We start from the raw sequence: 13428 nt of genomic DNA on the forward strand, positions 1-13428 counted from the left end.
TTTTTATACAGTTTTTCCACAGTCCTATTTGCTTATATATGAATCACTGCCTCAAGTCCTTAGAATTCCATTACGCTGCTGGTGTTTTTCAGGCGAAAGTCGCTATCGTATCTCGCTTTACGCACTGAGAAACTGAGCGGGCTAGCAGTTCTAGGAATTACTAAACCGCGAGTGGTTGAACCGCGAGTGGCTAAGCCGCGAGTGGCTAAACCGACAATCGGGTGTAATTATTTGTTCTAACCTTCATAGTCATGAAGCTGAAATAAGAAGCTAGAAACAATCTAATGTTATACATAAATAATTATGTTAGTAACTACTTTATGAGGAAAATCAAAGAAATAAGTCAGTAATGGAATTTCAGTGAAGAAAAATAAATATTCAAAACCTTTATTTTATGATAGATACATTTTCAAAATATTTAACAAACAAGTATAATAAACTTTACGGACAGTAAATATTTCTTGAAAACTTACAAGAATGATCATTTTCATCTTGAATTATATTTATTGAATTGTTTATTTCTCCTGGTAATGTAAAACCGCCTATTTATTTCTTCATTGAATACAAATCCCATTTTGTAAAATCAGCTCTTCTTCTAAGTAGTCTACAGCAGTCTTGCTTTGGCAAAATGTCCACCTGGTAAAACATACATTATTTTGTGTCATCAAAACAAATGAAAAATAAATCAGGCGGTTTCATAAATTAGGATTATTTTTTTTCTAATATTTCGTAATTCCTATCCTTTTTATTTTTTAGGTAAAAGCTAATTTTCAATAATTTTGAGATTAGGTTCAAAATAATACTTTTTTAAAGTATTGTACTTGAAACAAATAAATAAATTTTAAATCATTAACAATCAAAAGAAGTTTCAAAAATATTTTAGATACATTGAACAAACCTATTGCCTTTTCGGTCTTCAATAATAAGTTTGTTTAAGTACAATGTTGTCCCAATAGGTTCAACTGTGGTATTATTATTCTCAGCTTCATTTATAGCAGCGCGATACCAAACATTGCCTCTAATTTTTTTAGTATTTTCAGTAATCGCACGATACTCGGTTGCTGCAATGTTGTAGAAGATGAATGGTTCCACCTTTCTACTAAATAGGCTAAAAATGTTGATGAAATAAAATCGCTTTAATAATTAATTTATAACTTTAAAACATCCTTAATAATTCAATTGCTGTAAGTCAGTAATACAGGGAAAAATCATCGGCAGAAGGGGATGGAGGAGTGAAATTTTACGAAAAAAAAGTTACTTGAAACTTGAGTGACCCCTAATGCAAACTAATCAAAGCTTCAATTAAAATTTGGAACGGTCTAATATAACGAAGTTTTTTCACTGAAGAAATCTAAATTGAAGTTTCTCAATCTAGGATTGCCCAGATTTATAGCAAGTCTACAATGGTAGACTTACGTAAATTGGGATTTTTCAGCATCAATATATAATTGTAACTTTAAAAAGTTAAAAGTTAAACCAAAACGAGTTAAAAGATTAAAAATAATATTTTCAAACTTCAAGCTTATTTAAATATCGAATTAATCATTTTAGCTTACAATAGGGCAAATAAAGAATATTAAAAAATTAGCTGTTGAATGATAAAAGTTTAGAAAGTTTTTGCGTCATAGTTATTAACATATAATAGAGTGAAGTATAAGTTTTACAAGTAGTACATTTAATATCAACCCATTAATTAAGCAAAATTAAAGCTAAGAAATTTAAAATGCCATAGAATAAAAAAATTTCCAAGTTGCGCCTACAAAATTTAAAGATATCAACATTTTAAAGAACAAAATGAAAGACTCATGTATTCATATGCATTTAGAATTCGAATAATTATTAATTCAATAAGTCTTTGAAAATAAAAAACATTTTTATTGGAGGACGTTATAAAATAGTAAAATTTCTTAACAGTGATGAAAGTATAATTCGGAATTTCAAACTTTATAAATTTAAAGATGCAATTGTTTCAAATTCATCCTCAAACTTGAGAAATATTAAGTTTAAACTTGCATATTAAGATTTTACAATAAATTTCGTACTCAAAAATAGAAACTGAGAAATATTTAAATTTGGATAGGTTGAAAAATTAAGCAATATTTAGTTTAGTATTAGTCCACGAGAGTGGAAGTCGCTTAGAAGCCGATAAAGTACACTCCATCTATTACGGCGGTCCCAATTCGGGTACATTAAAAAATGGAATAATTTGCCATTAAAAACATTGAAAGTTGAAAACTGCATAGTTGAACCTTTTAAAATGATGTACGATTTCAAATTACAACTGAAACAATGATTCTTCAATCATAAATTGGCGGAATATAAAATCTGTTTTATGAACAATGAAAATGTACATTTTCGCCGTTTATTAAACGAAAAATGATAAAATTTATAAAGGAGCATGTGTTTCTAGGGAGAAAAAATATTTATTTGGATAAATAAGATCAAATTTATAGCTTGGAATTTTGTTTAAGCCCTAATTCTAATTAAAATCAGAGAATACTTCAGATCCTTGCATGAAACAGATAGAATTGGGAATCTTCACCATAAACATAGAATTTTAACTTTGAAATGTTTAAATTAAATTTAAGTACATTATATTCATATAATGTTTATTTTATGTTATATTTTAGAAATAAAATAAAATAAATAATATATATTTGTATATGATATTTAACAACGTAAGAAAGCTCACTAGCATGGAATCTTGAAGAGAGTCGTAGAATTGCCATGATTTATCCTCAAGAAAAGCATCCCTCTAGTCCTTGGAGCTTCCTTAGTCGTCTCAACCATGGCTCGGAACGGTTCACCTAAAAACGTGTCCTTCGGGTTTGACACAAGCGTCAAATGTCGACATGAGTACGTCCACAACTGATACGAAATTTTAAACCGAAAATAAATCAACCCTATTATCCAATACCACAAAATGGTGCTTTATCCCTCGTGGCCAAGTAATAGATACCCAAAGGACCTCGATTGGCAGCATATCCCATTTCCTGGTACCATTTCGTGCCTACCGGTGGAAAACAATTTCCCAAATTAAATGAGGCTCCTCCAACACTGCAAGGCCAGGCTTGGAATTTGCATTCGCCGTCTTGACTCTCAATGGTGTCCACAAAAAGCTGCCAGGCTCGTAAGTGACTGCAGGCAATGCTTCTATCCAGATAGTCATCTGAGAAAAAAATTCAGAAAGAAAGAGTCTCGTAGTCTATTTAAATTGTCTATTATTTCAAATAAAATATAATGGTAAATAGTAACTCCTTTCCCTCATATCTGTCGTCCCTTTTCTTCGAGGTCCCTACGCACCCCCTCACACTTCACTTTTCACCCCCTCTTATCACTTCCCCTCGCTCAATTATTTCCCTTCGCAATCCCTTCTCTCTGAAACATAGACCCCGAGGAGCTGGTCACTGAGATTTCAAATGACTCCCGGACTCACGAAAGAGCTGTGGAGGTCAGTAGGAATCTCTAAATTCTCGCTCCAGCTCCAGCTGGCTAGTTCAGCGAAATTCCCGTCGGAAAGATTCGTAACTCTGTCGGGAACACTCAGGAGATCTGTTTTGAGTACCGCGCGATTAATGTTTCGAGGGAGTCTCGTGGTAAGTCACAAGAAATCTCTAGTTAGTCCGAGAGAGGCTTCTACAAAATCTTCGTTATTCCGATGGCAGTCATTGTTAGTCTGATTTCCTGATTTCTGAGTGACAGCCCCTCCATAGACCCCCTCACAATCATTCAACATCGCACACTCCCCAACACCCAGTTCCACTAATTCCTCCCATTCGTACTGCACTTAACACACCATTTTCGCCTTACCACACTACGTTCAGGCCTCCCGCTCGACCCTTTCTCGCTATAATTCTTTCTTATAATGAACACTCCCCACCCTGATCACAACAACCTCTCTCAATTTCCCCCCTCCTTCTCGAATATCACCTTTATGCACCATCCTTCCATTCTCTTCACCCTACCTTCTCAATCAATAACAATCCATGAGAATGGTTTCTAGAACGATTTAATTCTCAGCGCATACACAATTTTTCGGCTTCTAAATATTTCTTCTCGAATGATGTATGATTTCTTTAATGTTTGTACAAATTCTGCGCCTAATAACATGTAATAACATTACCTAAAACACTAATTTTGCATGTCATGAGCGGTAGAAATGGATAGTTCATGCATCATCTGGTAATTTGATTAAAGCCTTTTTTAACAAGGTTGAGTATAAGTATCTGCTAAAAGCTTTATTGAGTGGTCCTGAGAGAAATTTCAAATTTTCCAAAAAATCGTATTTGCATGGCTTAACCCTTTCCATAGCATTTTAGAGCGAAACTTGCAGCAAAAACAATGAAACTGAAACGTGTTGATTTTATGCGAAAATGCTATTAATATTAATTAAAAAAGAAGCATGTAAAAATAATTTTGAAGAAAAGCGATGACCTAGCCCCAGAAATGTGTTATGAATATTTGATATATTTCTGGTCTTTTAAGCATAAAATAATAAAATTATCTAGAACTAATTCCTTAAATAACATTTCTTTATTAATAATGAATAAATAATCTAAAAACGCAGTTAATTTTTTATTTTTACTTCGTTCATATTCACACGAAATATATTTTAGACTGAAAATTACCCAATAAATTGGATCTTTTCGGGTGATCATAGCTCTTGAACTATGGAAGCTAGAAGATTATTTTTTTTATATTTACGCAGAATTTCCAACTCTACAATTTTCCAAGGTCACGACACATGACTTATTAGAGCTCTAAAGTGCAATGAAAACTGTCAATACACACAAACAGTATTTCTAGGACTTTTTCTACTTTGCATCAGAACCATTAAGTAAAACGCTTTAGCAAAATCCCTCACTCTGCCTAGCTAAAAAGGTAAACAGATTTTGTTACGTACCAGATACCTGCACTAGTATGGACGTTGGACACCAGACTGAGTGCCTAAGGGTTTCTTTCAGGGGCTACGACATCTTTAAAAAATCGATTTTCAATGAAGATATAGAACACATTTGAATACTAATTACACCCTGATTCAAAATAATTCCTGAGAATCGTACAAATAAAGATATCCCCTTTTCTTACCATTGAGATGACTAACAACAACAGCATTTTTTACATCACTACATCCAGGTTGTTCCCTGCCACCATTAGGGAAGAAATCAATGTGACCAATAGGTTTCAAGAGACCAAATCCATCAGAAAAATCATCGGAACCATCAGTGTGAATTACATCGACCAAATTTGCATCTGATGCATCCAGTTTTCTGGACCTTTCCCTGAAGAGGTGATGTCTGAAAAATGGAGAGGCAGGATCTAATCCTGTAATTCGACCAATCAAGTACTTCCGTTTTTTCAAAACTTCTGAAGCACAGCCGGCTACGTGAGCTCCTAAGCTGAACCCGATTATGTGGATGTTTTTAGGACTTGTCCCCAATTTTATGGCGTCTAGTAAAACCAGGGAGAGTTGACGACCAACTAGTTCTGTATTAGCTACTGCTGCACTGTAGGAAGTTCCGGCTCCTCTTGTCCAATCTAGAAGCATTACATTCGCGTCTTCCTAAAAATGGTTAAAAATAATTCCATAATTAAATTTATAATTGATTAACCTTACACGACGTGAAACCTTCCACCTTAATTCCATGCTCGAACCACGAAGGAAGGTGTAATATATCTTGATGGCGATGAATTATTTTAGTTATGGTTAAAAGTATATTATTTGAACTAGTGCTGATTCAAAATTTACAAAAAAGGTTTAATTTATCCTGAATTCATACCACATCGAGAAGTTTTAGTGCTCCATTTATAGCACCTAAATCAGTGCCACTTCCTTTGTAACCGTGAACGACAACCTTGAGTGCTTTACTGGAATTAAAGCCGGATTTTTCAATAGATAGGGAATTGTCTCCATAATATATGACGTCTGGAACTTCGCGTTGTTTACGAGTGTATAATAAAAATCGAGTCTTTATTTCATTCGGATGTTGGGGTGGTCGTTTCAGAGTCAAATGTTGGGGTGGGTCGACGAAACATCCCACGAGTTCTATATATACAATAATATTTTTAATAATTATAAAAGCAAATAATGAGTAATATCCTTCATTTTTACAGTCTCTTATTTCTCCAGACATTGAAGTAATTTTAACTTGAATGGATGACAAACCTACCAAAGCAGACTTTCGGTGCATGTTCTTCACGAACTGCTATTCTTCTCTGAATCATACGATGTCTCCTTTCCCTAATTCTTGATGAAAACCAATCTGGTACTGAGAATGGATAGTTCTTGCTGTAAAGTTTTATTGCTTCCAATTTTCTGAAGAATTGTTAGGTTTTATGTAATATCTATGAAAAAATTTAATTTTTTCAGTGTGAACGTTCATTCATAGGTGCGCGTAGTTTCCCATTTAATTGAAGTGCGAAGATTTTTTCGAATACAAATATAATGACTTCTTAATTTTATCAATTTTGGAGCTTTCATATAGACATTCTTCAAGTTTTAATTATTTCAATAATTTTTTTTTAATGTGAACGCTTCAAACTTAAATTGTTTTAACATGTGTAATGTTTATATTTACTATTGAAAAGTATTCTACTCTAAATATTCGAATTCATTTTTATTTCCATGTCTTAAAAAATGTGTCATTCGAATTTTTTTCAACTTTAAATGGCTTTAATATTGAAAAATCTTCGGTGGCTAATGTTGAAACTATAATAAAAACTCTTGCAGCTTGCCGGTCGAAACCGTTTATTTCGGGATCCATTACACATCGTACCGAAACATCAACGATGCGAAATGGATCATAAAAAAGAGTTTTTAACCGACAAGCCGTAAAAGCTACATTTTGTTAATTTCAGAATATTAAAATTCAAATAGCAAAAAATTGCATTTATTTAAAATTATAAAAATTTCAAAAAATGTTCATGTTAAATGATTTCAAATTGTTCTTAACGAGTTTTTCAATTTTGAAAGGCTTATATTTTTTGTTACATTTTAACCTCATCTTATGTAAAGATATAAAATGGATAATAATTTTATTTAATAAAATACTTTTTCTTTGCAAGCATAAAAATAATGTTTAATTTAGGAAACTTCTAATTAAATACTTTCATTGACATACTTAAAACTTAACATCTTTGAAATATAATTATAATGGTTAAACTATGATATAATTAATACTCACGATTGTATCGAATTCCATCATTAGTAAAAACATGGGCTGAGAGTAAAATTGGGAAAAAAATTAAACTGAATTTTCTGATCATTGTTAATCTACCAAATTACGTCAGAAAGGTCGACGAATATTGCCGTTCGTTACCTTTCAGAGGCAATGGCAAACGTATACTGAACCGCTTAGCTTCTTTTTTGTTGTTGTTACTGTCTCTCAGACTGCAGCCTTTCTCTTCGTCTCTTTCCTTTTTTCTCGTCCTCTTCGTTCTTTCCTCTTACCCCACAAACGGGCTTTGAAATTTAAAGAAAAATACTATTAAACTCACTTAAAATAATTAAAAATATTTTAGACCCTTTTAAAAGATTTAATAATTGCTTTAAAAAATTACCTGGAAGAACTTTGTCAGAAGAAAACTTCAAGACCCATTAATATTTGTATTTGTTCAGCTTTATTTGTTTAAAATTAATTGCATGATACTTGAGGTACGAAAAAAATAGTGAACACATCCCCTAATTTTTATATTCTTTAACATCAAGTGACGTTGTAAAATTAAATTACATTTTTTTCCTCTGTTTTCATTAAACTGATCGTTCTTTTATTATTTCAAAAAGCTAGAAATATTTTTAACGCTTTTTTCTTCTTTTTATTTGAGTCACTAACCTAATTTATCTTGTTTCAATTCAACATTGGTTCACTTTTTCAATGATGCCATTTCGACGAACTGAAAGTTCAACGACACTTTCGCCTGACCGCATTCACTATAATCCGGCATGCATTTTGTAATATTAATGTATGCACTTAAGCTAGCATAAACAATGATAATTTGGTCATTACTTTGTCTGTGGCTTTCACTGTTTCATAGTGAAAAATAGTTTTCTCGTTAGAATACGAGATGACAATTTAATAAAAAAATTTTAATAGAGTTGGAAAAACGAAACTTACTTTATATCGTTAAAATCTATGAATATACATTGCATTTAATCTTTTGGCTGTGTCTGATCATCCATAAAAATTGGGGATTTGGAAAAAGGGATGGACTGACTAGCCAAGCTCATGAAAAATATTTGACTATTCATCTCCAATTTTGAGACGAGACACCTCGCGAGATACTTCGTAATATGTTTACAGTCTGCAATTTAGTTTCTCAATTGCAATAAACATGATAATATTCTAATATTACTATTTTTTATATATTTAAATAATATGTTTAGTGAACACGTGCAGCGAATACAACTGAGAAATCACTTTATTCTTGAGTGCAACCGCATTAATGTTGAAACCAGTAGATCCAGTTTTAAAATTAAGTTACCCAATATAAGTCACACATGATGTTCATTTGCTGTAGCTAATACACTTTCCAAAATTGGAATACGAAAGTAAAATCAATAAAATTTCCCCTGGTTTTTCTAAGAAAATAATAAATGAAAGCTCAAATCCTGTTAAAAACAACTTTGTGTATTCTCTTCCAGCATATTTTGCCGGATTTTCAGGACCTTTTCTTTCTTTTAATTTTCTATTACGTCATATTTTGTCAAACACAAATTTTTTATCTTATAAGCAAGATTGAATTCCTTGGGATTAACAATGAATTCTTTGAAAATCTTTAGAATTTTTTAGAATTCAATTACGTTCACGATAAAGTATATTTGAAGATATAATTAGAAACCGGCAGATTTTTCTGTAAGGGATCATTCACAAACTTCGTAACGCGTTTCTCTTTTGTTTAAATAAAGATGAGAATATAATTTCCGAGAAGTGAAAAGTGATACAGCGATATGGAAAAAAGAAAAACGCGTTACGTAGTTCGTGAATTATCCCTATAAGGCACCACTTAATCTAAAAACCAAATATACAGATCACGAATGTCTAATATCGCAAAGAATGAGTTTTTTAATCAAGTAAGATAGAGGCATTCGTGGATTTTAACTGATTCAAATATTTTTTCAAGCATAATACATGTTCTTTTACATTTTTATCCTTGTTTTAATTATTTTCCTGTAGACTTTTTGTTAAACCAGCCTATTTTCTTAAATTTTTTTCGACGTTTCTCAAAACTTATTTTTAAATTCTGCTTATATCTTAAGACTCAGTAAATTTCCTTAATTTCGGTATACAGCTTCTAAATCAGAATGTTTCTTGTTAGTTTGGATTATATGAGAAGAATTTTCAAGAAATTAATGCTAATTGATTTACTTTTTTTGGTAAAATTTCAATACTTTTTAAAATTTGTTTGCCGCTTCACGTAGAAAATTTTTAATTACAATTATTATATAAATTTCAACTTTAACCAGTAACTAAAAATTGATGATACACCCATAATTAATTAAAATTATGAAAATTAAAATTTTTTAAAGTAATATTTACGTAATTTAGCTCACGTCTTCTGAACGAATGGTTAAATATTCATAAATAAGTTTTAAATTTAATGAGTTCATCCTTCAGGTTTATTAACTCATAGCGAATAATTGTAAAGAAATCTATTAAATAAATGTTAACTAAAATGTAGGTAAGTTACCTTAGAAAACTTATAAACCACAATGATGGCATAATAATATTCTAATCAGAAAAAATAATATGAAAACAGTTTTTTCTCCATACTTATCTTTTTTCTAAGAATTCAACTGGGATTTTGTATTTCAGCGTCAAAGGTATCAATTTATGACAAACTTACAATTAGTGAAATTCTTAAAGAAATTAAGAAATATGAATATTTGTAAGAAATGACTGACAATTTATTATCTTGTAGTCTAAAGAAGGATAATCATAAAAAACGCCATAAAATAAAGATGGATCCGAATTTTCCATTACGCCATGGATTTTTCAAAGGAAACTTATAAATTTTTATAAATTCTTTATTAAATCAAAGAACTATTTTAACTATTTTACATTGATCGCATAAATATCGAACGTGTCACTGACGTTTCGTAAACAAAAAATAAAGCTTGAAAAACAGTACAGTCTTAAAATGACATCAAATTCAAGATCAATCGCACATCGCGCTAACACGAATGAGTTTATTTATTTCTCGTCAATTATTTCGTTTTGGACACGTCGAGTTTGTCTCATCGCTCCGAAAACGCTCGCGGTGGAAGATCAATGAAATTATAAAAGTAGTAAAAAAAGGAGTAACGAGTATTTTTCGAGGCGTGTACTTATAACATATTTATTTGCAATATTTTAGCAATATACTCCTTATTTTAGACATGTATTTATATCGTATGGCAGCATAGTATTATGACACTTTTATAATATAGGTGACTGACAGAATGTTTCATTTCTCCATCTTTTCGAGACGAGTTACATATTTTTGTTATACATCGTTAATAAATCTTTTCTTTATGTCACTATTTCATCTTCTTCGCACATTTATATTACTTTTTTTCTTCGCTGCAAATTGCAATTCAGCAGAGTTGACGACCACTCGTTTATATAATTATTACATTTTATTCAAGCGCTCCTTCAAAACGTGGAAAGAATAATTAATATCAATCGACTTCGCTTCGTGCAAATGAACACGTTACACTCCCCTCTAAATCTGGATTAACTCTTCTTATTTTTTTTTTTTTTGCTTTTTGTTCAATAGCTAATGCATTCTCCTAATGACGAAGAAGCGGGCGCGAGATCACCGATCGCTACGAAATCGACAATAATACACTGTGTAACATTACTCTCGTTTCATTACCTAGTTAAAATATCAATATATACTATAATATACTCTAATAACGATAATGCAACGTCAATAATTTATCATTACACTTTGCAACTTAGAAAAATAGTTCTGGCACTCCGTGACCATGTCTCGCGGTAAGCTTGGCTCTATACGCATTTTCATTAATTTAATTCAAGAAGCTATGTTCCAATGATTTCGATCTATCGAAATCGGAACTTTCCAATTGACTAGTATTACCCCAACCCTGAATTTGGAAGGTTCTATGAAAACAATATATTCTGCACTCAGCAGTTATATATTTATAACACAAATTGCAACTTTGTAAATGGAAAACGAAACATACAAATAATGCTAAGAATGATAATATCATGTAATGGAAATATATACAACTTTTCGTAGGGACTTTCTTTTTATATATAACGGTTGTTTTTTTCAATCAAAAGTTAGATATTTTTCCATTTATTTTTTTCTTCAATTGCAAATTTTAAGGCATTTAGAATTTTCAACAATGAATCAATAAAGAAGATTTTAAGTATTTAAATAATATTATAGCTTACCTAAATATTTTTTTAATTACTTAAGTTTCCTTTGTGCACTTTAAGCAGTGTTACAATAAAACTGTACAACCGTAGCACCTTTTTGAATTTAATCCACGCAACATCATAACTCTTAGACACGTTTAACGTATGCTTTATGGAGAGCCAATTTGGAATTCAAAGAAGACAATTATCAGAATCAGCGAGTGCCGTTAATCAGTCACTTTTTGATTTTATTTCACTCTACATATTAAGTTTAAACTTTTAAATATTATTGATTTTTTGCAATAAATTTAATATATACTATATAGTTATTCTTTGTAATAAAAATATACAAAAAGAGAAATTAGAGTTATATATTTACTAAGCTAAACTAAATTTTCGGCTCTCGCACTGATGTTAAATCCTTTCAACTTTGGTCTATAACAATAATACATATTTACAAAAGCATATATCAAATTCAATTTGAGGAAAGAAATATTTGTTATTAAAAAATAAAAATTGACAAATAAGATACACTTTTTCATACATTTTAGAATAATTATGGATGAGAATGCAAATCCATTTTCTTATTTCACGTTTTTTAATGAAAGTGGAGTTTAAATAGTGATGTGATAATTTATTGACTTAACCCGAAAGTTTAGAAATTCAATGTATTGCGATTAATTGATTCCGTTTTCAAAAAAAAATAATAGTACAGAACAAAACATAAAAATAATATAAAATAGATTTTGATTTTCACCCTAACATATTTAACTCTAGAAAAAGGTCTTGTTGAATTAATAGAATATTATTAATTGAAACAAAGGTCTTAGGTAGAATTAAATGGAGTAGCTCAATACCACGATTCTGTTTATTCAACATGGAACATTTTTTAGGCATTTTGAGTTTTGTAACCATTCCGTAATCAGTTTTTTAATTCTCATAACCTTCAAAAGTACGGAAATGCTGTAAGTTCTTCTGGAGTTGTTTCTTAAGTGACATTCTTTAATCATATGAAATTGAATAAAGAGTAAAACTTAGTTAGAGTCCAATGGACTCAAACTTCGAAAAATGCACTAAAACGTAGTAATATTTAATGTTATTTATTTAAATTCCAATTCACTTAAATGTAGTAAATTTCACTTGAATTTACTGAAATGCAGTTTCATTAGGTAAAAATTAACATCAATTAGCGTAATTTGATTCAATTTAGTATAATTCACTGCAATAACTTCAAATTTATTAAAAGTTACGTTCATTTACTTGCATTCTTATTTAAATTCATTTCAATTTAGGCAAATTAATTCTACTTTGGTTCATATAAATAGTGCCATTACAATTGAATTGATTTAAATCAGTCTAACTTTACATAATCTACGTAAATTCACTTGAATTTAGTCAGATCCGCATTAATTTACTTGAATTCCGTCAAATTTGCCTACCGTCTACCGGTACTGAATTATAAAGTATAATAGTAATACCTTGATTTTTCAGTTCAGTTCATTGAAGGTTAGTCATGCTATTCAATTTAGTCAAATTTACTTGAATTTTAATAAAATTTCGTTTACTTAATCCCTTTGATTGAGTAAAATTCACACTAATTTATTCATATTCACATGAACCTCGAATTAACTCATATCCTTTCGACAATCTAGATAATTTACTAGAAAGGACATCACTTTAGTTTAGTCGAATTCACTTGAATGTATATATCTGGATTTAGCTCCATCAGAAAATTGGTTTTATTTGCCTAAATTTAGTATAATTTACTATGATTTCTTAAATCCTAATTTAATAAACTGAAATTTATTGTAATTTAATATTACCTTCAGTGTAAAAAAATTGGTCAAAATTAATTGAATGTATTCGAATTTAATCCAAATCCTTTATTTGCAATAAAGACCACAATATTTTAATACAGTGCACTTTATGCTTCTTGAATTTATTTAAATTCGCATTAATTGATTGGAACTGAGTTAAATTCACTTTAGGATATACCAAACTCTCGCTTTCAGTCACACCGTTCTCAGCCTTCCTAGAACTGCTGGCGACATTATATATACAGTGA

The 13428-nt window shown here is 30.5% G+C and overlaps 1 protein-coding gene across 5 annotated transcripts; it reads right to left on the reverse strand.

The window, feature by feature from the left end:
- Nucleotides 1-406: 406 nt before the first annotated feature.
- On the reverse strand, nt 407-7322 carry LOC117177455 (pancreatic triacylglycerol lipase-like). Of its 5 annotated transcripts, none has more exons than XM_033368154.1 (8): nt 7185-7322; nt 6171-6269; nt 5781-6046; nt 5089-5563; nt 2918-3169; nt 2693-2807; nt 899-1108; nt 407-636 (listed from the first exon to the last, which is right to left on the reverse strand). In XM_033368154.1, exons 1-8 carry the CDS (start codon nt 7264-7266, stop codon nt 555-557), a joined length of 1581 nt encoding a protein of 526 aa, XP_033224045.1. In that variant the 5' UTR covers nt 7267-7322; the 3' UTR covers nt 407-554. The 5 variants fall into 5 exon arrangements, with proteins under 5 accessions (XP_033224045.1, XP_033224046.1, XP_033224047.1 ...); XM_033368155.1 differs by having other exon boundaries at nt 6171-6345; nt 7185-7300; XM_033368156.1 differs by having other exon boundaries at nt 6171-6316; nt 7185-7299.
- Between the last annotated feature and the right edge of the window lie 6106 nt (nt 7323-13428).

The sequence above is a fragment of the Belonocnema kinseyi genome, chromosome 7 (assembly GCF_010883055.1).
Source record: "Belonocnema kinseyi isolate 2016_QV_RU_SX_M_011 chromosome 7, B_treatae_v1, whole genome shotgun sequence".
In the NCBI taxonomy this organism is placed as follows: Eukaryota; Metazoa; Arthropoda; class Insecta; order Hymenoptera; family Cynipidae; genus Belonocnema; species Belonocnema kinseyi.

Bases quoted from the DNA above. Each gene is read 5' to 3' on its own strand.
- LOC117177455 (XM_033368154.1), bottom strand. From the start codon at position 7,266: ATGATCAGAAAATTCAGTTTAATTTTTTTCCCAATTTTACTCTCAGCC. The intron at 5,564-5,780 runs GTATGAATTCAG...AACCATTTTTAG, and splicing joins CACTAAAACTTCTCGATGTG to GAAGACGCGAATGTAATGCT. The intron at 637-898 runs GTTTGTTCAATG...ATGTTTTACCAG, and splicing joins GAAGACCGAAAAGGCAATAG to GTGGACATTTTGCCAAAGCA.